The sequence below is a fragment of the Oncorhynchus masou genome, chromosome 32, assembly GCF_036934945.1.
Source record: "Oncorhynchus masou masou isolate Uvic2021 chromosome 32, UVic_Omas_1.1, whole genome shotgun sequence".
Classification (NCBI taxonomy): Eukaryota; Metazoa; Chordata; class Actinopteri; order Salmoniformes; family Salmonidae; genus Oncorhynchus; species Oncorhynchus masou.
In genome coordinates, this window is record NC_088243.1 from 45,832,312 (window position 1) to 45,858,258 (window position 25,947).

A 25,947-nucleotide genomic window follows, 5' to 3' on the forward strand; every position below is an offset into this window, starting at 1 on the left:
AAACAGTACCCGCAAAACACCAGTCTCAACGTCAACAGTGAAGAGATGACTCCAGGATGCTGGCCTTCTAAACAGAGTTCCCCTGTCCAGTGTCTGTATTCTTTTGCCCATCTTAATCTTTTCTTTTTATTGGCCAGTCTGAGATATGGCTTTTTCTTTGCAACTCTGCCAAGAAGGCCAGCATCCCAGAGTTTTTTTTATTTTTATTTTACCTTTATTTAACCAGGCAAGTCAGTTAAGAACAAATTCTTATTTTCAATGACGGCCTAGGAACAGTGGGTTAACTGCCTGTTCAGGGGCAGAACGACAGATTTGTACCTTGTCAGCTCGGGGGTTTGAACTTGCAACCTTCCGTTTACTAGTCCAACTCTCTAACCACTAGGCTACCCTGAGTCTCAAGAAATAGGACCTGATGGCTCTCTACTTGGTACTCAGCATAAGGCCCCGTAATAGACTAGTGTCTGGACCAGTGGGTGTACTTGTTCATTAAGCTGCTACAGGAGATAGGGGCCTTTCTGACTCAGACAAAGCTACTTACTCTTACAGCAATAAGAGATGTGTGCCACTTTCATGTGTGTATTATATTTTTCCTCACAAAGGGTGGGCACTCTTTACGTAGATTATGTAGGACACACCAATGTTTATTTTTTCACTCATAGAAAACATCCCATTACATTCAGTTGCCTTACATAGAAAAGCCCTGAGGAGTGTACACATATCAATTGTCAACGCGTTTCACATATGTAGTGTGCAAAAATGTTTGAGGATAACGTAGTCAACCACTCACCAATAAACCCATTGTGAAAAAGTACTGGAAGCAAAACGGTGCAACGTTTTTTTTTATACCTAATACAGTATCTAAGGGGGCTTTCACACCCAATTGTTTTGGAGCGGTTTTTCCCAATTCAATTTGTACCGTGGTGCGGTTCGCTGCAGGCGAGAACGCAGTCCAGACCAAACACAGGAAACTAACCAGAGTCGCGCAGTATTAATGGTTGTTTGACTGCGACCATTTGATGAAATCCACGCAGCATCATAACTTTGTATTTCTGAAACATTCTCTGAGTAGCAGCGCATTTATGAGCGCATCCGATGCAGATTAGTGGAGCGGGCTATACTATGGAACACCGTTTGGGTCTTTGCGTGTCATAAAAAGATACACGTCAAATAATACTATTTGAGGTGTCAAATAAGCTTGTTGACCAATCAGGACCTGAATATAACTGCACGTCACGTACATTTAACGCGTTCATGATTTTTGTACGTAGTTATTACACTATCACTCATGTCACAATGATTCATCGATACTTATGCTATGATGCTGGTAAAGTTGTCTCGCGCACCTACAGTGCTGGTCATAAAAAAGCTAGCTAGCTCATGGATGCAAACAATGTTCTTCCCCAAAGACATGGAAAAACGACAATCTATTTCAGTAGCTAGAGTTAGCTAGCTAGCTTGGGGTCATCTAAAATAACCCTAATTTATAAAACCGTTCTTATTTGATTAACTGTGGTCAGACCCATCTATGTGAAGCTAGCCACAATAGTGGTCTTTGCGGTTAGCCTTCAAAATAAAAGTGTAATTGACAGTGATGCAAATGAATACAAACAGTAGAATTATGACATAATTGAATAGATCACGCTAAACGAGGTTGAAATGTTATATAAAATAAACAAAAGACAATAAACCGTTTAATTCACACTGGATGTGTTAGACTTTAGAATTGCATTAGGGGCATACTTATTTCACTGTACAGCATAAAAAAGATATATATAACCTTTATTTAACTCGGCAAGTCAGGATGGCCTAGGAACAGTGGGTTAACTGCCTTGTTCAGGGGCAGAACAACATATTTTTTACCTTTGCAGTTTAGGGATTCGGTTACTGGCCCAACACTGTAACCACTAGGCTTACCTATGGACTGTGGATCAATGACATGGAGTATCAGTCTATGAATGTCAATACACACAATAGGCTGACTGGGGAGGTGATTTCAGTCACAGTCCTGCGATAAGAGCTACAACGCTAATATTTGTGTAAACTCTTCACAGTTATGTTCTGTGGGTGTCGCCAAGTAGACTGGTAACCCATTTCATTGCTTCACATTCCAACCTTGTTTGACATTATCTAGTCTAAATAAGGCAGGATTCCACCAATTGTAACCTTCTGCATCACTTTCAAAAAGGCAAACCGCAAATTCCACTATTGTGCCTAATCGTTATTGTGGCTAGCTTCACAACACAACCTGGTCTGGTCGAGCATCATGAAGCTAGCTGGTTGCTTATAGCGTTAGCTTTGGGCAGCAGGGTTTAGTAGCTGGCTAGCTATTTCTTTTCGTGAACTGAAGAATACCAGAAGTTGCAGTCCAACACAACATTCTGCAATTAAACTGTGTTATTTGATGTAACAAATACTCAAACTCTGATTCGAACTGTAGATCAAAACTGTGTGAAAACACCCTTATTGGCAAGTGGCTCAAAGGGGATTGGCTACGGCCCATGTTCCTTTGTTTGTTTAGTTAGATCCCTTAGAAGACACTTGTCAGGACTTTCACTTGTGTCTTTCAGCAGCCCCAAATACCCCAGCTACATGCTGATGCTGTTGTATTTTGAATCATTTCTAAATCAGCCTGGTTATTCTTTTGTAGGTATGTGGCTCTCTGTAGGGACGTGTGGGTTCAGGCTACCGGACCTTAGACAGCAGTGATCGGAAGTTCTCCAACTCTCTGATGCTGGTTGAAATCCTGAAAAACAAAATGTAAACCTTTTATTTACACAATGAAGTTCCTGTATGAAATGGGTTTGAGTAGAGTTAAGAGTGGTTGAAAGTTAAAAGAAGTGGGGGTCATATAGATTTCATGTTGATTTGAACTGGCATGTCTTTTCTAGTATATCTAATTCTATGCCAGGAACTATTGTACCTTCCAAAGGCATTGAGGAGAGACACTATCTCTTGGCGACTGAGCTGGAAAGTGAGCCGGGTGCTGCTGGATTTGGGCAGAGCCTCGATCTGTCGCTCGGAAAACAAAATCTTCAGGGCTGTGCCTAACCCCTGAGTCTGCATGGAGTGAGAGTGTATACTTAGCATTCATAACGACCTAAGTCACCTCAATCCCTCTACATTGGTCAAGGTGTCTACAATACAATATTACCTCACTAACTAAAGTAGATCTTTGTATCACCAAAATAAAATGTCTGAGCAGTCAAATATCACACACACAAAGAGTTAAGAGGACTCTCCTGTTCACTCGCCTGTAGTTTGCCCCAGAGCCTGCACTTAAAGCAGCCCACACAGTCCATGATCCTGGAGATGTTGCGGAAGGTCAGCCTGAAATCCTCCTGATGTCAATGAAAAGAAAGAGCAATTGCAACAGAAAGAGAAGCACAGATAGTGGTTTAGTAGTTCAACAGACATGACTACATAACGTCCATAGAGTTCAATACTGTAGGCCTACAGCATACTTACCTTAAGATTGGCAGCTTCCTCCTTATTCCCAGCAAACAGAGACGTCTCGTCAAAGTGCAAAGGGAAAGACCTGAGGGGTGTTAAAGAGTTTTTCACTGCGATGATACAACACAAGCAGGTACCTTTTAGAGTACATCAGCTTTTATGCAGCACTTTGAAATATCAGCTGATGTAAGAAGGGCTATATAAATACATTTGATTTGATGTAATATGCATATACATTATTTATGAAGCATATATGGAGTGCTTATGCAGACTGCATGAATATAGTACATTTATCATCAACTAGATTCAGCTGCGGGCCGATTCTTTCTTGAGCACATGTTCGGGGGCCGGAAAATAATTTCTAGATTGCAAATTGACAGCAAGAAGCCAAACCGATATAATGTTTGACTAAAACAATAATTTCAAACCTTGCTTACATTTGTATATGATCATGTGTCTCGATTATGCGTGAGAACACTTGGGAACAGATTTCTTGAATGAAAATCACTTGAAACTGATTTCCTGTTGTTTTTACAGTCTTTTATGTCCAACAACAATGTTGGAAACTTGGGGGGCCAAATAAAACCATCCGTAGGCAAAATTCGGTCCACCAGATGGTGAACCCTGCTATAGTATGACTTTGTTTGTTTGACATGGTGTATCAATATACTGTTAATTCATCTGGACCGTGACCAAATACATATTTATACATTCTGCTTAGTGTTTAACATAATTGGATTGACCCAGTAATTCTTTTCCTGCAGTACACTCACTTGGCCACCTGGAGGAGCTCTAGGAGCACGCGTTTGTGTTGTCGGTCCTGGGTGGGTTGGCCAGTGTACAGCTGGAAGGAGGGGCGCTGGAGAAGAGGCAGGACTTTGGCCAGGGCACGCAGCTCGATCAGGTAGAGGAAGTAGAGGTTGCGCAGCCTCTTTGGGCCCTCGCCGTTGGTCAGCTGGGCATCGAAACGTTGTTGGAACTCAGAGACATTGTGACCCCACTTCTTCTGGAACCAGTTGTCTGAGAGGGAGGAGGAAGGAGGTGAGACTTTGGCCCTGTCCAGAAACAACCACTGGCCCATACCCCCTGGACACTTGTAGAGATCTGAGAGGATTTGATTTAATGAGTATATTGCCACCTTGCCCTCTGATAGGCTTGCTTACATCTTGTCCAATCCTCTCAGATCTATCTGTCTAGGGGGAGGGGGTTGGGGCTAGCAGATGTTTCTGTGTAGGTTCTTTGATACACCCCTCATCAATGGACATATTGTAATACATATTCCCATTGCAGATATAAAGAGGTGAAAAGTAAATATGGTATAGGCATAACAGTTAATCTGGGCAACATGCAACTCCATCAAACATCTTTGGGATGAATTGGAACACCGACTGCGAGCCAGGTTTAATCGCCCAACATCAGTGCACGACCTCACTAATGCTCTTGTGGCTGTGGAAGCAAGTCCCAGCAGCAATGTTCCAACATCTAGTGGAAAGTCTTCCAAGAAGAGTAGAGGCTGTTATAGCAGCAAAGGGGGGGGCCAACTCCATATTAATGCCCATGATTTTGTAATGAGATTCTCAACAAGCAGGTGTCCACATACTTTTGGTCATGTAGTGTACCAACCAGCTTCCTCTTTGTGTGTGTGTGTGTGTGTGTGTGTGTGTGTGTGTGTGTGTGTGTGTGTGTGTGTGTGTGTGTGTGTGTGTGTGTGTGTGTGTGTGTGTGTGTGTGTGTGTGAGAGAGAGAGAGAGACTCACCATCTAGGAGGTACCGGGCACTCAGGTGTATGTTGATGCTAGAGTGGAGCCCAGAGACGAGCCTAAAGAAAGCCCTCTTTTCCACACACTGGCCTGGGAGGATGTCGGGGATGATAGACAACGGAGGCTCATTGGTCAGTCAACCTAGCAACCTGTGCTGGCTCCAATATTTTATTTTCTCATTGTCCTTTTCTAGCACGGTAACCAAGACAGCTCGGCACAGAACAATAGTGTGAAAGGGGTAAATATGTATCAGAACATTGTGCTTCAAGATATTCATTGGACAATGAGTGGACGTCATTGATTTACATTTTAGTAATTTAGCAGACACTCTTATCCAGAGTAATTAGTGTTAAGTGCCTTGATCAGTGGCACATTGGCAGATTTTTTACCTTGTCGGCTCTGGGATTCGAACCTCTCTAACTGCTAGGATACCTGGTCAATGTCACAAGTGCTTTACTGCTTACCATCCAGCCAACTGTAAAATGTCTTCCCTGCAAAGACATATGATTATTAATTTTATGGGATACTCATTGAGCTCAACGAACAAACATTCCATGGTCCAAAATAACTATAATTGTAAACATGATCCTTACCATCAGTTCCTGTGGGTGGAAAGAAACAATAAAAGATCAATGAAAATCATTGGTTGCAACTTGCAATACAAAATATATATTGTATATTCTTGACACTTAGATCAATTTGAATTTATTCTTTAAAGCTAATTATTGCATTTAAAGATTATGGAATTACTACAGTGGGTAAATCAGGTGGACTTACCACTGTAAGATGCCATAGGATTTAGAGGTCGCTTCACAGTGTATGGTCTGAGGAAAATCATATTGTAGCCTACTGTTAACATCCAAAATCTAAATTGCAATGCCATTTCATTGTTTAAGTGGCAACTGATTCACATCCAAGGGAAGCATTTATGAACATTTATAAGCATTTCAACTCATAAGCATGTATGACGTGCATAAAGCATTTATAATGACTTATTCATGAAAGTTATTATAAAGTGTAACCAAGTCTTACTTGAAGCAGTTCTCCTCATAGATGCTGTTCCAGATTTGCCAGGCCTCGGGCCCCTTGTATCCAGTGAAGCGCTCCGGATTTAGCAGTAGATCCACGTACTGGGAATCAGGAGACTCCTCATCTTAGAATAAACAGCATATGAATGAACCTTCATAAAGAGTCTGTTGCATCTATTCTACCATACTGCAGCCTACTACAGGATACTGTAGCCTACAGCACAAGAGGATGCAAAGAGGATAGAAGATTTAACATCCCTCTTGAATAAAAGGCTGTTGCCTCAGGCACAAATAATGTTAAGTCTAGCTGTCCTTCACAGATATTTGGACGAGTTTAACATTCAAAATATTTAAATTTCGACAAAATCCTTCAAGAGAGAGAACATGGTTGGCTTACTTACCATCAATCACACAGAATCGCTCTGCCTCGTCATCATGCTTGTTCCATTCCAGGAGGGCCTGTCTGGTCTCCTTACTGCACAGAAAAACAACCACAGAGATGTCAAGTTATTGATCCAACACAAGAGATGAAGTAGTATCAGGCCCGGTCCTGGCCGTTCTGCCGCCCTAGGAGAGACAAAACAAATAGCTGCTTTCTGCAAAACTACAATAGTCCCAACAATCAAATACATATTTTCCAGATGTTGAAATCAGGTTACGTTTTGGTTCTGAATGAAAGTTGAAAAGATGATTGGGTCAGATTTGGTCCAGAATCTATGTTAAAACGATGTCGGTCTGTGCTAACTGGGGTGTGGCCTACAGCGTTGGCCCGCAATATAATTGTATGAATGCCCATCCATGTGGTTGGACTACCATTTGTAACAGGCAGTTGCATTGACTTAATTAGTTCTGATTACTGTGACTAATCACAATAACTATTTAAGCTCTGAATATCAGCTACCCAACTTTATCAGGAGTTATCCTGAGCGTATTTGTATTGAGAATCAATGTGTTTACACAGCAGGAAATGCAGAAGTTGATTATTTTTTGCTCATCAAAAATGTGCAGATACAAACTTGAAACCCACTGGTCATGACAATTTGCCCACAGGATGAAACTCCTGGACAGCAGTTGTAAGTAGCCTGATTGTCCATTCCATATTGTCAATTTTACTTTGACCTGGTTTTAAAATATGTTGATTGTTAACATGTCAGCGCATTATTATTCTTTTTTTAGTTGTATTTTACCCACTTTTCACCCCAATTTTGCAATATCCAATTACGATCTTGTCTCATAGCTGCAACTCCCTAATGGTCTCGAGAGAGAGACGAAGGTCGAGTCATGCGTCCTCCGAAACATGACCGCCAAACAGCGCTTCTTAACACCCGCCGGCATAACCAGGAAGCCAGCTGCACCAATGTGCCGGAGGAAACACCGTTCAACTGATGACCGGAGGTCAGCCTGCAGGCGCCCGGCAAGTAAAAACCCCTGGCCAAACCCTCCCCCAACCCAGACAACTCTGAGCCAATTGTGTGCTGCCCTAAGGGACTTCCGGTCACGGCCGGTTGTGACACATCCTGGGATCGAACCCAGGTCTGTTTTGATGCCTCAAGCACTGTGATGCAGTGCCTTAGACCGCTGCACCACTCGTAAGGCCCAGCGTATTTTTTATTTGATGAGCGCCATTTAGGTTAGGCTATTTGAACGAGAAACCTGATGCATGATGTAAAAAGTGTCCGTTTATTCACATTTTCATACATTTTATCTCCAGTCTGTAGGCTACAGAAAAAAACACATAGGACAGATTATATCTGCTACATATTTTATGTTCGATTATGTTTTTGATGAAACGTTGGTAGGGTGCCGCAGCGATTAGTCTGTCCAACAGCACCCTGGAGTGGCACGCTGGGAATGGACAAGCAAAATATTTTGCGCCCCTGCCTTTGACAAAGTTGGCACTGTTTATCACAGAGTGTCATCAGTGTTCACCTTGAAAGCCCATATGTTTTTTGAGAGAAATTGTCATTGTTTTAGGGAAGAATTATGTGAGGTTTTATTTGTTGTTGGAGGTGCGTCAGTTTAGCTCAGAAAATGCCACCCTCGTCAATCTGTCACCATGGGCGGCCGCCTAATCCTGCCTAATGCTACATCAGACTTGGCATAGAACTTGTACCTTACCTGAGGGAGCTGTCCACTGCTCCAAGCGTCTCAGCCTTCTCACACTCCTGGTTGTTTGCGTCAGCCGAGTACTACACGCATACAAACATAGTTCAACTGTTTTAGAACATTTACAGTTGAAGTCCGAAGTTAACATTACATTTAAACTCAGTTTCTCACAATTCCTGACATTTAATCCTAGTAAAAAATCCCTGTCTTAGATCAGTTGGGCTCATGACTATTTTAAGAAAGTGAAATGTCAGAATAATAGTAGAGAGAATGATTTATTTCAGAAGGTATTTATTTCATCATATTCCCAGTGGGTTAAAAGTTTACATACACTCAATTAGTATTTGGTAGCATTGCCTTTACATTGTTTAACTTGGGTCAAACGTTTTGGGTAGCCTTCCACAAGCTTCCCACAATAAGTTGGGTGAATTCCTCCTGACAGACCTGGTGTAACTGAGTCCGCTTTGTAGGACTCCTTGCTCGCACACGCTTTTTCAGTTCTTCCCACAAATCTTCTATAGGATTGAGGTCAGGGCTTTGTGATGGCCACTCCAATACCTTGACTTTGTTGTCCTTAAGCCATTTTGCCACAACTTTGGAAGTATGCTTGGGGTCATTGTCCATTTGGAAGACCCATTTGCAACCAAGCTTTAACTTTAACTGATGTCTTGAGATGTTGCTTCAATATATCCACAATTTTTGTTCCTCATGATGCCATCTATTTTGTGAAGTGCACTAGTCCCTCCTGCAGCAAATCAGCCCCACAACATGATGCTGCCACCCCTATTCTTTACGGTTGGGACTGTGTTCTTCAGTTTCCATGCCTCCCCCTTTTTCCTCTAAACAGTTATATTTTTGTTTCATCAGACCTGATGACATTTCTCCAAAAAGTACAATCTTTGTCCCCGTGTGCAGTTGAAAACCGTAGTCTGGCTTTTTTATAGTGGTTTTGGAGCAGTCGCCTCTTCCTTGCTGAGCGGCCTTTCAGGTTATGTCGATATAGGACTCGTTTTACTGTGGATATACTGTAGATACTTTGTATCGGTTTCCTCCAGCATCTTCACAAGGTCCTTTGCTGTTGTTCTGGGATTGATTTGCACTTTTCGCACCAAAGTATGTTCATCTCTAGGAGACAGAACGCGTCTCCTTCCTGAGCAGAGTGACGGCTGTGTGGTCCCATGGTGTTTATACTTGTGTACTATTGTTTGTACAGATGAACGTGGTACCTTCAGGCGTTTGGAAATTGCTCCAAAGGATGAACCAGACTTGTGGAGGTCTACAATTTTTTATTTCTGAGGTCTTGGCTGATTTCTTTTGATTTACCCATGATGTCAAGCAAAGAGGCACTGAGTTTGAATGTTGATCTTGAAATACATCCACAGGTACACCCAGCTATGTGATATGACCCTCATTTCAAATAATTCCCCTTCATAAAGTTCTTAATCATATTACCTTATTGTGATGGCCATTTGTTTTGATTCCCTCTGGAACCTCATTCTGTGGAACATGAGTACAATCTTAAAAGGTCACCTATATAGCTTTATGGGCGACCCGACCACATACATACATACATACATACATACATACATACATACATACATACATACATACATACATACATACATACATACATACATACATACATACATACATACATACATACATACATACAAGTTGAGTGCATAGCAATAGAACGGATCTACTGCTTATTAGACTTGCGTTCAATGAGAATGACGGCTCTATAACTCACACACATACATTACATGACATTACATGACATTACATTACATTACATTACATTACATTACATACATACATACATACATACATACATACATACATACATACATACATGTGTGTGAGTTATAGAGCCGTCATTCTCATTGAAAGCAAGTCTAATAAGCAGTAGATCCGTTCTATTGCTATGCACTCAACTTATATGAATCCTTATTTGATCAGTGACAGAGGTTGGCCAACGTTAGAAACATACTCACTGGTGGACATGGGATCACGGCACAGTTCTTTTGCCCACAGAGGCCATTGTCTGTCCAGAATGGACATGGCTTATTCAGGTTCACCTAAAGAATGGCGTAGAGATTTAGAGATAGAGATTTTATCATGATATACTGTAGTTGGGACACATGAAGTGACAGGTGTGAGAAGTCTGACTTGCCTTATAAAACCTGAAATAGTCAGACTCAAGCAGCTTCTGAAGTTTGGGAAAGAGTCGCTCATTGTTGAAGGCATCAATTGTCTCCACATCACAAGCGCAGTCATCCAAGCTACCGGTCACCTGTGATTACAAAAGAAAGTGTACTTCATGAACTGTAAGCCTACTTCAACTGTAGGGCCTATAATTCATAATTCAAACTTTGATTTGAAAACAGTTTGCCATAGGGTGGAGAGAAATGTTTGCATTTTTATGTATCTGATCGAGAGTGACTAACAAAAGCAATGGGGGCCCTCCTATTCAGTAATTCGATCATGATTACTACAAGCTTAGATAGCTGGCTAGACCAATCTAAAAACATTTTGCCTGAAATGGGATAATTGAGTGACTGTCAGTGACTGACCTAATAAGAGGAAAAACTGCTGATGCACAACCACATTTAAAAAAATTACACCTTGTGTATTCTACTATTTCAAAGGAAAATTCTACCCAAAAATTATATTTTGGCGTTTGTTTCATTAGTCCATTATTGACATAGTCCCAAAATGTTTAGCTTATCAGCAATAAAGTTTAAGATATTTAAGTTTCAAAATACAGAAATTATCCCCTTATTATGTATTTTGCAAAATGCAACATCATATGATGCAAAATAGTTTTTTTGTGTGGAGTTTTCCTTTAACCTGTTGAAACTCTAGGGGCGCAATTTCATTTTTGGATGAAAAACGTTCCCGTTTTAAACAAGATATTTTGTCACAAAAAGATGCTCGACTATGCATATAATTGATAGCTTTCGAAAGAAAACACTGACGTGTCCAGAACTGCAAAGATATTTTCTGTGCGTGCCCTAGAACGTGAGCTTCAGGCAAAACCAAGATGAGACTGCATCCAGGAAATGAGCAGGATTTTTGAGGCTCTGTTTTCCATTGTCTCCTTATATGGCTGTGAATGCGAGAGGAGTAAGTCTGCCCTTTCTGTCGTTTCCCCAAGGTGTCTGCAGCATTGTGACGTATTTGTAGGCATATCATTGGAAGATTGACCATAAGAGACCACATTTACCAGGTGTCCACCCGGTGTCCTGCGCCGAAATTGGTGCGCAAAAGTCAGCTGCAAGTATTTTTCCACAGAATTCAGAGGAGAATGCAGGCTTCCACAAACGATATATCAATGAAGAGATATGTGAAAAAACACCTTGAGGATTGATTCCAAACAACGTTTGCCATGTTTCGGTCGATATTATGAAGTTAATTCGGAAAAAGTTTGACGTTGTAGGTGACTGAATTTTCGGTTCGTTTCGGTAGCCAAATGTGATGTACAAAACGGAACGATTTCTCCTACACACAGACGCTTTCAGGAAAAACTGCGCATTTGGTATGTAACTGAGAGTCTCCTCATTGAAAACATCCGAAGCTCTTCAAAGGTAAATGATTTTATTTATTTGGTTATCTGGTTTTTGTGAAAATGTTGCGTGCTAAATGCTACTCAAAATGCTAAGCTAGCTTAGCATACTCTTACACAAATTAGTCAATTGCTATGGTTCAAAAGCATATTTTGAAAATCTGAGATGACAGTGTTGTTAAGAAAAGGCTAAGCTTGAGAGCAGGCGCATTATTTTAATTTTATTTGCGATTTTCAGAAATCGTTAACGTTGCGTTATGCTAATGAGCCTGAGGCTTTAGTCACGATCCCGGATCCGGGATGGGGAGTTTCAACAGGTTAACTCTTGATTGTTCAGTTGCCCATCCCAGTCATAAACAAATGTGACCCGATTCAGGAAACTAGGCGTATGTCACAAGTCACGACTTCACAGGAGAGCCATTTGAAAGTAAAAAATATCGTTTTATCAAAATGTTTTTGGGCAGAAATGCCTTCTTGAACATGTGAACTTTTATGTTCCTTAAAAACAAACATTTATGCCACCTGTAAATATGAATAAAGTTGTTTAAAATTATGAGCCTTGTTGGTTTAGCCAAAGAAAAAGTCAGGAACCTTCCTGTTAGCCATGATTGGCTGAGATAATGAGTGGGCTGGACATGCCGAGAGATGAGTTTCAGATTGTTCTGAGATGTAGCATCTTGTGACTATAAAAGGAGCTACCCCAGTCAACTGCCCGGCATCCTCCACAGCAACCCGCCAAAGCCCCCACCATTTCTCCTTCACCCAAATCCAGATAGCTGATGTTCTGAAAGAGCTGCAAAATCTGGGTCTCAACAAATCAGCCAGGCTAGACAATCTGGACCCTCTCTTTCTAAAATGATCTGCCGAAATTGTTGCAACCCCTATTACTAGCCTGTTCAACCTCTTTTTCGTATCGTCTGAGATTCCCAAAGATTGGAAAGCTGACGCGGTCTTCCCTCTCTTCAAAGGGGGTGACACTCAAGACCCAAACTGCTACAGACCTAAATCTATCCTACCCTGTCTTTCTAAGGTCTTCGAAAGCCAAGTCAAAAAACAGATTTCTAACCATTTCGAATCCAACCGTACCTTCTCCGCTATGCAATCTGGTTTCAGAGCTGGTCATGGGTGCACCTCAGCCACGCTCAATGTTCTAAACGACATCATAACCGCCATCGATAAGAGACACTACTGTGCAGCCGTATTCATCGACCAGGCCAAGGCTTTCGATTCTGTCAATCACCACATTCTTATTGGCAGACTCGACAGCCTTGGTTTCTCAAATGATTGCCTCGCCTGGTTTACCAACTACTTCTCAGACAGAGTTCAGTGTGTCAAATCGGAGGGCCTGTTATCCAGGCCTCTGGCAGTTTCTATGGGGTGCCACAGGATTCAATCCTCGGGCCGACTCTCTTCTCTGTATACATCAATGATGTTGCTCTTGCTGCTGGCGATTCTCTGATACTCCTCTGCGCAGATGACACCATTCTGTATACTTCTGGCCCCTCTTTGGACACTGTTAACTTCTTGCGTCGAGCAATCCCGTATCCGGGAGCATAATCATAGCCTCAAGCTCATTAGCATAATGTAACGTTAACTATTCATGAAAATCGCAAATGCAATGAAAGAAATATATTCACTCACAAGCTTAGCCTTTTGTTAACAACACTGTCATCTCAGATTTTCAAAATATGCTTATCAACCATATTTACACAAGCATTTGTGTAAGAGTATTGATAGCTAGCATAGCATTAAGCCTAGCATTCAGCAGGCAACATTTTCGCAAAAACAAGAAAAGAATTCAAATAAAATAATTTACCTTTGAAGAACTTCAGATGTTTTCATTGAGGAGACTCTCAGTTAGACAGCAAATGATTAGTTTTTCCAAAAAGATTATTTGTGTAGGAGAAATCACTCCGTTTTGTTCATCACATTTGGCTACGAAAAACCCCAGAAAATTCAGTCATTACAACGCCAAACATTTTTCAAAATTAACTCCATAATATCGACAGAAACATGGCAAACGTTGTTTAGAATCAATCCTCAAGGTGTTTTTCACATATCTATTCGATGATAAATCATTCGTGGCAGTTGACTTTCTCCTCTGAAGCAAATGGTAAAATGCACGCAGCTGGAGATTACGCAATAATTTCGACGGAGGACACCAAGCGGGCACCTGGTAAATATAGTCTTATGGTCAATCTTCCAATGATATGCCTGCAAATACGTCACAATGCTGCAGACACCTTGGGGAAACGACAGAAAGTGTAGGCTCATTCCTGGCGCATTCACAGCCATATAAGGAGACATTGGAACACAGCGCCCTCAAAATCTGGGCCATTTCCTGTTTGAAATTTCATCTTGGTTTCGCCTGTAGCATCAGTTCTGTGGCACTCACAGATAATATCTTTGCAGTTTTGGAAACATCAGAGTGTTTTCTTTCCAAAGCATAGTCGAGCATCTTTTCGTGACAAAATATCTTGTTTAAAACGGGAACGATTTTTATCCAAAAATTAAAAGAGCGCCCCCTATACTGAAGAAGTTAACTAACCTCCAGACGACCTTCAATGCCATACAATTCTCCTTCCTTGGCCTCCAACTGCTCTTAAATGCAAGTAAAACTAAATGCATGTTATTCATCCGATCACTGCCCGCACCTACTCGCCCATCCAGCATCACTACTCTGGACGGCTCAGACTTAGAATACATGGACAACTACAAATACCTACGTGTCTGGTTAGACTGTAAACTCTCCTTCCAGACTCACATTAAGCATCTCCAATCCAAAATTCAATCTAGAATCAGCTTCCTATATCGCAACAAAGCATCCTTCACTCATGTTGCCAAACATACCCTCGTAAAACTGACCATCCTACCGATCCTCGACTTCGGTGATGTCATCTATAAAATAGCCTCCAAGACTCTACTCAACAAACTGGATGCAGTCTATCACAGTGCGATCCGGTCTGTCACCAAAACCCCATACACTACCCACCATTGCGCTCTGTACGCTCTCATTGGTTGGCCCTCGCTTCATACACGTCGCCAAACCCACTGGTTACAGGTTATCTACAAATCTTTGCTAGGTAAAGCCCTGCCTTATTTCAGCTCACTGGTCACAATAGCAGCACCCACTCGTAGCACGCGCTCCAGTAGGTATATCTCACTGGTCACCCCCAAAGCCAATTCCTCCTTTGGTTGTCTTTCCTCACAGTTCTCTGTTGCCAATGACTGGAACGAACTGCAAAAATCTCTGAAGCTGGAGACTCATATCCCCCTCACTAGCTTTAAGCGCCAGCTGTCAGAGCAGCTCACAGATCACTGCACCCGTACATAGATTGGCTGTTTACAGATGGGCTATCTACCTACCTCATCCCCATACTGTATTTATCTTGCTCCTTTGCACCCCAGTATCTCGACTTGCACATTCATCTTCTGCACATCTACCATTCTAGTGTTTAATTGCTATATTGTAATTACTTTGCCACCATGGCCTATTTATTGCCTTAACTCCCTTATCTTACCTCATTTGCACTCACTGTAAATATACTTTTTGTTTTCTTTTGTTCTACTGTATTATTGACTATGTTTTGTTTAATCCATGTGTAACTCTGTGTTGTTGTATGTGTCGAATTGCTATGCTTTATCTTGGCCAGGTCGCAGTTGCAAATGAGAACTTGCTCTCAACTAGCCTACCTGGTTAAATAAAGGTGAAATAAAAAATAAAATAAAAAAATTCAAAGACTCAGTCATGGACACTCTTACTGACAGTTGTGGCTGCTTTGTGTGATGTATTGTTGTCTCTCGATCTTTGTGCTGTTGACGGTGCTCACGCCCTGGTCCCCGCAGGAGGCCTTTTGGTAGGCCGTCATTGTAAATAAGAATTTGTTCTTAACTGACTTGCCTAGTTACATAATGGTTAAATAAATAATAATGTACTATTTACACCATACATTTTCCCTGACACCCAAAAGTACTCTTTTGACAGGAAAAATTGTCTAATTCACACACTTATCAAGAGAACATCCGTACTGCATCTGATCTGGCAAACTCACTAAACACAAATGCTTAGTTTGTAAATTATGTCTGAGTGCTGGAGTGTGCCCCTGAATATCCGTCAATAATTTATACAAAAATAAAATTGTGCAGTCTGATTCAATAAGGAATTTCAAATGATTTATACATTTACTCAAGTATGACAATTTAGTACTTTTTCCACCACTGGATGTGGCTGGGGGTTATAGCATTTCTTTCACATGACCCATCAATTTAGACAAGAGTGTCCGGGTAAGTGTCATCTAATATTTTTATCTGGACACCGTTTACCTGGAATATTTTCTTATTGTAGGCTACTACCACTTTTAGTCTTACCTACACTACACAATGTTTAGCACATGACCTCATGTGAATCCTTAAAGAGATGGGTGGGGCTGGCTTAAGAGGTTGTGAACAATGCTGAATGGGTGTAGACAAAGGAGAGCTCTCCAGTAGGTACCAAATATTCTAAGGCCATTTTCTCAAAAGTGAGTTTAAAAGTGTATCAACATACAAAGCACAATTACGTTCCCATTGTTTCTAAAAGAAAAATGCTTTGTATGATACATTTTGTAGCTCCGAGTCTCTACTTTTATCCAATGTAAACAAACCAATTTCAAATGTTGCTACATAAGACCGAATCCAGGTGAGTCACATTTTAAAGTTAAACATTGTTTACAGAGACTCTGAACAACAAAACCTAATGGAGGCATATAACCTATTTTAGGTTATTACATAGTAAGACAGCAGTTGTACCAGCTCATTGATAAGTTATATTCCTCAAGAATCAATGGGTAGGCTAGAAATGGAAAATATCCCAGAATGTGTTCTAAAAGTTTCCGAGGCATTCGTCATAGTGCAACAAATATCAAACCAATAGAAATGTCTAGTAGACGGCAGCAAAATATTAGTAGCCGAAGAGCATTGATTACCTGGCAGAAACACCCGTGCGCGGCAGAGCTCGAGCTTGACACCTGGAGGTAATATATCGAAAGAACACCCAGAAAAACATACCGCTTCATTTAGTTGCAAATAGTTGTAATTCAACACTTTTAAACGTTAAGAGATTGAAGCAAAACGTTGCCGTTAATTCGGAGGAAAATGCTCCAGTCACACCGAGGTAAGGGTATGTATGATTCAAGAGATTTCCCATGCTCATAAGCAGATATGTGTTATATAATGACGAGACGCTCATGTCTCCGCCCTAACAATGGGAGTCATTGTCCCAAAGGCTGAAAGGCACACTACAAGTTAAGTTCCAAAAATAAGCCCATTAGAAACGCATTGTGTTGATTTTGGCTAGAATTAAATATCTCACTCCACCTCTTCCGCTCTGTTATGAGCAATTGACAGCGTTTGGTAGACGGTTTTAGCATTGGTTATCCATGGAAGTTTGAATATTCACTCCATGCAATGGAAAAGGCTCACCTGAACATATATTCAGCACCTCAGTTTATCTGACATTGTTTAAACTATTGTGGACCAAATGGTCACGTAATTCACGTAGTCGAGTGAGGCAACCGGAAGCGTGCTTGCCTCACTCGACTACGTGCATTACGTGACCATTTGTGTAGGCGTTATATGTTCCGTATTGTCAATTGTGACTTACTATTCAACTGACAGCCATATAGTGATTATTAGAATAATCAAACCGCTCATGTAGCGAGAACCGGAAGCGCCGACTGCCAGGGGAGGAGAGTGGGCGACTGTACGTAGAAATATCTGCGCAAGCGTCTTTGAAATACATAATGTGAGTTTCAACGCTAACTGCTATGGAAGGTTGAGTGGGTACGTATGTGGTCGAATGTCGAGCTAGTGTAGTCCGGGGGCCAGAATGGAAAAGGTCGGATGTTGTGATAAAATGCTAAAATTGCTTAATTGTTTTGGTTGGCTCAGCATTTTAATTCGTTGGTATTGCTAGGTAGCAAGCTAACTGTATGCCAATAGCAGCGAAGTAAACTAGCTATCTACATTAAATTCGACTATTGTGGCTAGCTCGCTCTCACCATCTAGCTAGGCAATCTCAACTCAAGTCTATCGTAAATCATGTTTAGTTAGCTTGACTAGTTAGCTGTTTTAGATATTGACCAGGCCACTTCGTGTTTCTAGCTGAACTAGGTGGCCAACCAGTTATCGCAAACAAGGGGCTCAATAACTCAACTTTTCCCACATTGTTACGTTACAGCCTTATTCTAAAATGGATTAAAAATAAATAAATCCTAAAACAATCTACACACATTACCCCATATTACAAAGCGAAAATAGTTATGACATTTTTGCAAAAAATATTCAGACCATTTGCTTTGAGACTGGAGCCCAGGTGCGTCTTGTTTCCATTGAGCCCAGATGCGTCCTGTTTCCATTGATCATCCACGAGATGTTTCCACAACATGGAGTCCACCTGTGGTACATTCAATTGATTAGAGATGAGTTGGAAAGGCGCACACCTGACTATGTAAGGTCCCACAAGTTGACCGTGCATGTCAGCAAAAACCAAGCCATGAGCTCAAAGGAATTGTCTGTAGAGCGCAGAGACAGGATTGTGTTGAGGCACAGGTCAGGGGAAGGGTACCAAAACATGTCTTCAGCATTGAAGGTCCCCAAGAACACAGTGGCCTCCGTCATTCTTAAATTGAAGAAGTTTGGAACCACCAAGACTCTTCCTAGAGCTGGCTGCCCGTCCAAACTGAGTAATCGTGGGAGAAGGGCCTTGGTCAGGGAGGTGACCAAGAACCCAATGGTCACTCTGACAGAACTACAGAGTTCCTCGGTGGAGATGGGAGAGCCTTACCGAAGGACAACCTTCTGTAAAGCACTCCACCAATCAGGTCTTAATGGTAGAGTGGCCAGATGGGAAGCCACTCCTCAGTAAAAGGCACATGACCGCTGGCTTGAAGGCTGCCAAAAGGCACCTAAAGACCCAGACCACGAGAGGCAAGATTCTCTGGTCTGAAGAAACCAATATTGAACTATTTTTGCCTGAATGCCAAATGTCATGTCTGGAGGAAACCTGGCACCATTCCTACGGTGAAGCATGGTGGTGGCAACATCTTGCTGTGGGGATGTTTTTCAGCGGCAGGGACTGGGAGACTAGTCGGGGTCGAGGGAAAGATTTAATGGTGTGAAGTACAGACATAATTGAGGAAAACCTGCTCAGGACCTCAGACTGGGGTGAAGGTGCTCCTTCTAACAGGACAACGACCCTAAGTCACATCCAAGACAGAGAAGAATGGGATAAAATCCCCAGATACAGGCGTACCAAGCTTGTCACGTCATACCCAAGATGGCTCAAGGCTGTCAACGCTGCCAAAGGTGCTAAAACAAACTACAGAGTAAAGGGTCTGTATACTTGTGTAAATGTGATTTTTTTTTTTTTAAGTATATATTTTATTTTTTATAAATGAGCAAACAATTCTAAACCTGTTTTTGGCTTTGAGATTATGGGGTATTGTTTAGATTGAGGAAAAAATAAAATGTAATCCATTTTAGAGAAAGCCTAACGTCACAAAATGTGTAAAATCCATGGGTTTGATTATGATTTTAACAACGATGCCGATTTATTGGAGGACCAGAAAAGCCGATACCGATTAATCGGCCGATTTATTTATAATGACAATTACAACAATACTGAATGAACACTTATTTTAACTTAATATAATTTAACTCAATAAAATCAATTTAGCCTCAAGTAAATAATGAAACATGTTCAATTTGGTTTAAATAATGCAAAAACAGTGTTGGAGAGGAACGTGCAATATGTGCTATGTAAGAAAGCTAACATTTCAGTTCCTTGCTCAGAACATGTTCTGAGCAAGGGACTGAAACATTAGCTTGAAAGCTGGTGGTTTCTTTTAACATGAGTCTTCAATATTCCCAGGTAAGAAGTTTTAGGTTGTTGTTATTATAGTACTATTGCCATCTATACCATTTGTATTTAATTAACCTTTGACTATTGATTTTCTTATAGGCACTTTAGAATTGCCAGTGTAACAGTATAGCTTCAGTCCCTCTGGTTAGCGCGCGCTAACTAGCTAGCCATTTCACTTCGGTTACACCAGCCTCATTTCGGGAGTTGATAGGCTTGAAGTCATAAACAGCGCAATGCTTGACACGCAATGAAGAGCTGCTGGCAAAACGCACGACAGTGCTGTTTGAATCAATTTATGTGCCTGCTTCTGCCTACCACTGCTCAGTCAGATACTTAGATGCTTGTATGCTCAGTCAGATTATATGCAACGCAGGACACGCTAGATAATATTTGTAGTTAACTAGTGATTATGATTGTATTTTATAAGATAAGTTTAATGCTAGCTAGCAACTTACCTTGGCTTACTGCATTTGCGTAACAGGCAGTCTCCTTGTGGAGTGCAACAAGAGAGGGGCAGGTCGTTATTGCGTTGGACTAGTTAACTGTAAGGTTGCAAGATTGAATCCCCCGAGCTGGTGGAAATCGGTCGTTCTGCCCTTGAACAAGGCAGTTAACCTCTTGAAACTCTGGGGGTGCTATTTCATTTTTGGATGAAAAACGTTCCCGTTTTAAACAAGATATTTTGTCACAAAAAGATGCTCGACTATGCATATAATTGATAGCCTTGGAAAGAAAACACTCTGACATTTCCAGAACTGCAAAGATATTCTCTGTGCGTGCCCTAGAACGTGAGCTACAGGCAAAACCAAGATGAAACGGCATCCAGGAAATCAACAGGATTTTTGAGGCTCCGTTTTCCTTTGTCTCCTTATATGGCTGTGAATGCGAGAGGAATGAGCCTGCCCTTTCTGTCGTTTCCCCAAGGTGTCTGCAGCATTGTGACATATTTGTAGGCATATCATTGGAAGATTGACCATAAGAGACCACATTTACCAGGTGTCCGCCCGGTGTCCTGCGCCGAAATTGGTGCGCAAACCTCAGCTGCAAGTATTTTTCCATGGAATTCAGAGAAGAAAGCAGGCTTCCACAAAAGATATATCAATGAAGAGATATGTGAAAAAACACCTTGAGGATTGATTCCAAACAACGTTTGCCATGTTTCGGTCGATATTATGGAGTTAATTCGGAAAAAGTTTGACGTTGTAGGTGACTGAATTTTCGGTTTGTTTCGGTAGCCAAATGTGATGTACAAAACGGAGCGATTTCTCCTACACAAAGATTCTTTCAGGAAAAACTGAACATTTGCTATGTAACTGAGAGTCTCCTCATTGAAAACATCCGAAGCTCTTCAAAGGTAAATGATTTTATTTATTTGGTTATCTGGTTTTTGTGAAAATGTTGCGTGCTAAATGCTACTCAAAATGCTAAGCTAGCTTTGCATACTCTTACACAAATTAGTGAATTGCTATGGTTCAAAAGCATATTTTGAAAATCTGAGATGACAGTGTTGTTAAGAAAAGGCTAAGCTTGAGAGCAGGCGCATTATTTTCATTTTATTTGCGATTTTCAGAAATCGTTAACGATGCGTTATGCTAATGAGCCTGAGGCTTTATTCACGATCCCGGATCCGGGATGAGGAGTATCAAGAGTTAACCCACCGTTTCGAGGCCGTCAATGAAAATAAGAATGTGTTCCTAACTGACTTGCCTAGTTAAATAATGGTATAAAAATATATATATCTGCAAATCGGCACCCAAAAATACCTATTTCCGATTGTTATGAAAACTTGAAATCGGCCCTAATTAATCGCCCATTCCGATTAATCGGTCAACCTCTAGTCTGAATACTTTCCAAAGGCACTGTATATACACTATACTTCTTGAAATACTTTCCTATCTCTCTCTCTCTTTGGGACAGTGTGGTGGACCGTTGTGATGACACTGTAGACATGTCACCTGTGTACCAGGTAGTCAATAGAAGCTGTCCCTGTGGTGACACGGGCTGGAGAACGTCCTGCTGAGGCTGCAGACAGGTCTGAGGGACAACCAGACAGGTCTGAGGGACAACCAGACCTCACAGGGCAAACACTCACAGCCAAGGTGAGCACTACAATAGGCCAGGGTAACAGGACAGGAAGGTGAATATCTTAAGGGAGGGGGGAAAAAGTGGGCGGAACCCTTTTTGGTGCTAAGCAGAACCCTTTGAAAATGGTTCTACCTAGAACCCTCTATGTAGGGTTCTTCATATAAGCCTCTGTATATGGTTCTATGAAGTGTTTTTTACTGAGAACCATTTGATCTTTGGAGTGTTCTTCCTAGAACCATCTCTGAACAGTTCCACCAGCCTTATTATCCTTTAACATTTCATTTCTTTGACAATATTTACATGTAACAAGTGCAATAAGTCCAACTACTAACAGATTGGATTAGTTTAGAAAAGTGTGTTCTTTGTGTAGCATAAGATGTATCAACTAATCAGTGTACATGTAAGAATAGATTAAAACAAACCATTCTGAAAGTCCCCTTGCAATAGAGCATGCTGGTGATATGGTTCTATGTAGAACCCTTTTTGCCTTTCAAAGAACCCTTTCTTCCAGAAAGTGTGCTTCAGATCAAAACGTCTCATTTTGCTATTATGCTGTTTTGCCAAGTCCTACTGTATAATTGTCATGCCTTGTTACCGTAGTAATTGGCTATCTGGCACAAATACAGTAGATTCGTATTCACACCTCTTGACTTTTTCCACATTTTGTTGTTACAGCCTTATTCTAATATTGATTAAATAGTTTTTTTCCCCTCATCAATGACAAAGCAAAAACTATTTTTTATAAATTTGTGCAAAACATTGTGTTTACATAAGTATACAGACCCTTTACTCAGTATTTTGTTGAATCACCTTTGTCAGCGATTACAGCCTCGATCTTTCTTGTGTATAACGCTACAAGCATGGCACACCTGTATTTGGGCAGTTTCTTGCATCCTTCTCTGCAGATCCTCACAAGCTGTCTGGTTGGATGGGAAGTGTTGCTGCACACCTATTTGCAGGTCTCTCGGAGATGTTTGATTAGGTTCAAGTCCAGGCTCTGGCTGGTCCACTCAAGGACATTGAGACTTGTCCCGAAGCCACTCCTGCGTTGTCTTAGCTGTGTGCATAGGTCGTTGTTCTGTTGGAAGGTGAACCTTCGCCCCAGTTGGAGGTCCAGAGTGCTCTGGAGCAGGTTTTCATCAACAAGCTTGTTTCTCATTGTCTGAGTCCTTTAGATGCCTTTTGGCAAATCCCAAGCGGGCTGTCATGTGGTTCTTACTGAGGAGTGACTTTCGCCTGGCCACTCTACCATAAAGGCCTGATTAGTGGAGTGCTGCAGAGAAGTTTGTCCTCCAGTAAATGCTCTCCCATCTCCGCAGAGGGACTCTGAAGCTCTGCCAGTGACCATCAGGTTCTTGGTCACCTCCCTGACCAAGGCCCCTCCCCCGATTCCACAGTTTGGCCCGGGTGGACAGCTCTAGTAATAGTATTGGTGGTTTAAAACGTCTTCCATTTAAGAATGCTGGAGGCCACTGTGTTCTTGGGGATCTTCAATGCTGCAGACATTTTTTGGTACCCTTCCCCAGATCTGTGCCTCTACACAATCCCGTCTCTGAGCTCTACAGACAACTCCTTCGACCTGATTGCTTGGTTTTTGCTCTGACATGCACTGTCAACTGTGGGACCTTAAATAGACAGGTGTGTGCCTTTCCAAATCATGTCCAGTCAATTACATTTACCACAGGTGGACTCCAATCAGGTTGTAGAAACATCTCGTGGATGATCAATGGAATAGGATATACCTGAGCTAAATTGAGGATCATAACAAAGGGTCTGAATACTTATATAAATACTTCATCTGTTTAATGTTTTTATACATTTGAAAAAAATTCTGATCCTGTTTTTACTTTGTCATTATGGGGTAGTGTTTGGATTATTTTCTCTCAATTTAAGCAATTTTAGAACAAGGCTGTACCATAACAATGTGGGTAAGGGGTCTGAATACTTTCTAACGGCACAGTGTATATTAATGTAATTAAATTGTATCGGTCACATACACATTTCTAGCAGATTGTCGCAAAATGCTTGTGTTCCTAGCTCCAACAGTGCAGTAGTATCTAAACATTATTCACAACAATGCACAATCTAAAAATAGATGAATGGCATTAAGAAATATATAAATATTAGATCGAGAAATGTCGGTGTGGCATCGACTAAAATACATTAGAATAGAATACAGTATACATGAAGTGAGTAAAGCAGTATGTAAACATTATTCAAGTGATTCTATGTATATAGGGGTTCCCTTGTATTCCATACATCCTGCATGTTGATTCATGGCCTTGGAAATGTAAATACTAAAATAATATTTGGCTTTTAAATTCTTTCTGTTCTGAGGCCTAATGGAATGGATGAACTGCCATGTAAATGCCAATTATTATTAAATGCCTTATTCTTATCGTGTCTTTCCAAATCCATTTTGATTACAATATCCCTGAGATGAATGTTGTATAATGTTATGATCCTTACGGCAATGTAACTTGCACTTTGTTTTCAGGTTTGAATGACAGTGTATTCCCCTAAACTTATTTCAATAAAGTTGTTACTTGTTTATTTGTAAGACCAGTTACCATTTGTTTTGTGCAGATGTGTTTAAATATACAACCCGTTATAAGTGTCTGTTCATGGAACAATACATCAGCCACTTAAACAGCTGTAAATTATTTTCTACCACATTTTTATTCAAGAGCGTATACCATATACACATCTTTGCTGTCTTCAAAAAAAGTGTAATTACATTCACGTGTTAAGGGTACATTTTTGCTGTACAGTGCAAATATTTCAAGAGTCTTAATACAATTTGGATAGAGCCACAGAAAAACAACCTCAAATTACAGAATAAGACCAGTACGATATATCAAGAACTCTGACCAGACACCTTCAAATCAAATGTTATTGGTCACATACACATTGTTAGCAGATGTTATTGCGAGTAGCGAAATGCGTCTAGTTCTGACAGTGCAGTAATATCTAACAATTCCACAACTACCTAATACACCTAAGTAATGGAATATATGGATGAGCAATGACTGAGCGGTGTAGGTAAGATGCAATAAATTGTATAAAATACAGTTGAGATGTGAACATTAAAGTGGCCAATGATGTCATGTTTGTAGGCAGCAGCCCCTGTGTTAGTGATGGCTGTTTAACAGTGATGGTCTTGAGATAGCTCTTTTTCAATTTCTCTGTCCCAGCTTTGATGCACATGTACTGACTTTGCTTTCTGGATGGTGTGTGATTGCTGCAAGATTGACGTAATTCTCTCCATGTCAGCAAGTTCCCCGCATAGACCTAACCACATCTTTTGAGGGTGCATGTTAATTTGTCCAGCATTTTGTTACACATTTCATTGCTGCAGCTTAAATAATCTATCAATTTAAACGGAGTGTATCTACAGGAACAATACCTAGAAGGAGATGGCATGGGTCTGGTTGAATAGCACGTGGGAAACAGTGCCTTTAAATGTTTGTCGTTCGCACCACCTTGCTGCCTCTAAAGTGTCCCTTAGAAGAACATCTGCTTCCTTGAAGAAAAAGGAAGAATAAATAAAGAGTAGTGCCTCATTGGGTGATCAAGACATATTACACCCCACTTTCACAATACCACCATGCAAACAAAGCCACTATTACTAAAGGGGTTTTCAGTGATATCTATAACTACTCAACAAGTCATCGCAACTATTATATCTTGCCATGCATCAAGTATTCAGTATTACACACAGACTTCTTACCCAGCTCCCAGTTCACCATGCTACAAGCCTTCAGTATTACACACCTACTACTTACCCAGTTCACAGCTCCCAGTTCACCATGCTACAAGCCTTCAGTATTACACACAGACGACTTACCCAGTTCACAGCTCCCAGTTCACCATGCTACAAGCCTTCAGTATTACACACATACTACTTACCCAGTTCACAGCTCCCAGTTCACCATGCTACAAGCCTTCTGTATTACACACAGACTACTTACCCAGTTCACAGCGCATTTTATTTTCAGTATCGTCTCGAAAGAAAACAGATTGTGGTCATTAAGTAATGTAAGGGAACCTCTA

At 41.0% G+C, this 25,947-nt stretch overlaps 1 protein-coding gene and 1 long non-coding RNA gene across 2 annotated transcripts; one reads left to right on the forward strand and one right to left on the reverse strand.

Annotated features, from left to right (window-relative positions):
- Nucleotides 1-616: 616 nt before the first annotated feature.
- On the reverse strand, nucleotides 617-17,155 carry ero1a (endoplasmic reticulum oxidoreductase 1 alpha). Its single transcript, XM_064954248.1, has 16 exons — nucleotides 16,874-17,155; nucleotides 10,518-10,637; nucleotides 10,339-10,422; nucleotides 9,797-9,841; nucleotides 8,357-8,427; nucleotides 6,640-6,713; nucleotides 6,243-6,363; nucleotides 5,988-6,034; nucleotides 5,804-5,812; nucleotides 5,675-5,701; nucleotides 5,208-5,300; nucleotides 4,224-4,470; nucleotides 3,466-3,535; nucleotides 3,252-3,338; nucleotides 2,921-3,057; nucleotides 617-2,743 (listed from the first exon to the last, which is right to left on the reverse strand). Exons 1-16 carry the CDS (start codon nucleotides 16,961-16,963, stop codon nucleotides 2,683-2,685), a joined length of 1,383 nt encoding a protein of 460 aa, XP_064810320.1. The 5' UTR covers nucleotides 16,964-17,155; the 3' UTR covers nucleotides 617-2,682.
- Nucleotides 17,156-17,507: 352 nt separating this feature from the next.
- On the forward strand, nucleotides 17,508-24,454 carry LOC135526131 (uncharacterized). Its single transcript, XR_010453249.1, has 2 exons — nucleotides 17,508-17,691; nucleotides 21,727-24,454. It is a non-coding gene; the product is annotated as an uncharacterized LOC135526131 (long non-coding RNA).
- Nucleotides 24,455-25,947: the final 1,493 nt, after the last annotated feature.

What these genes read in the sequence shown, in the direction of transcription:
- ero1a (XM_064954248.1), bottom strand. Translation starts at nt 16,963, where the DNA reads ATGAAGCGGTATGTTTTTCTGGGTGTTCTTTCGATATATTACCTCCAG. An exon ending in GCAGTGGACAGCTCCCTCAG is followed by an intron (nt 6,714 to 8,356) that starts GTAAGGTACAAG and finishes TTTTCTGTGCAG; the next exon opens with TAAGGAGACCAGACAGGCCC. An exon ending in TGCCCGGTACCTCCTAGATG is followed by an intron (nt 4,471 to 5,207) that starts GTGAGTCTCTCT and finishes CCTCCCTCTCAG; the next exon opens with ACAACTGGTTCCAGAAGAAG.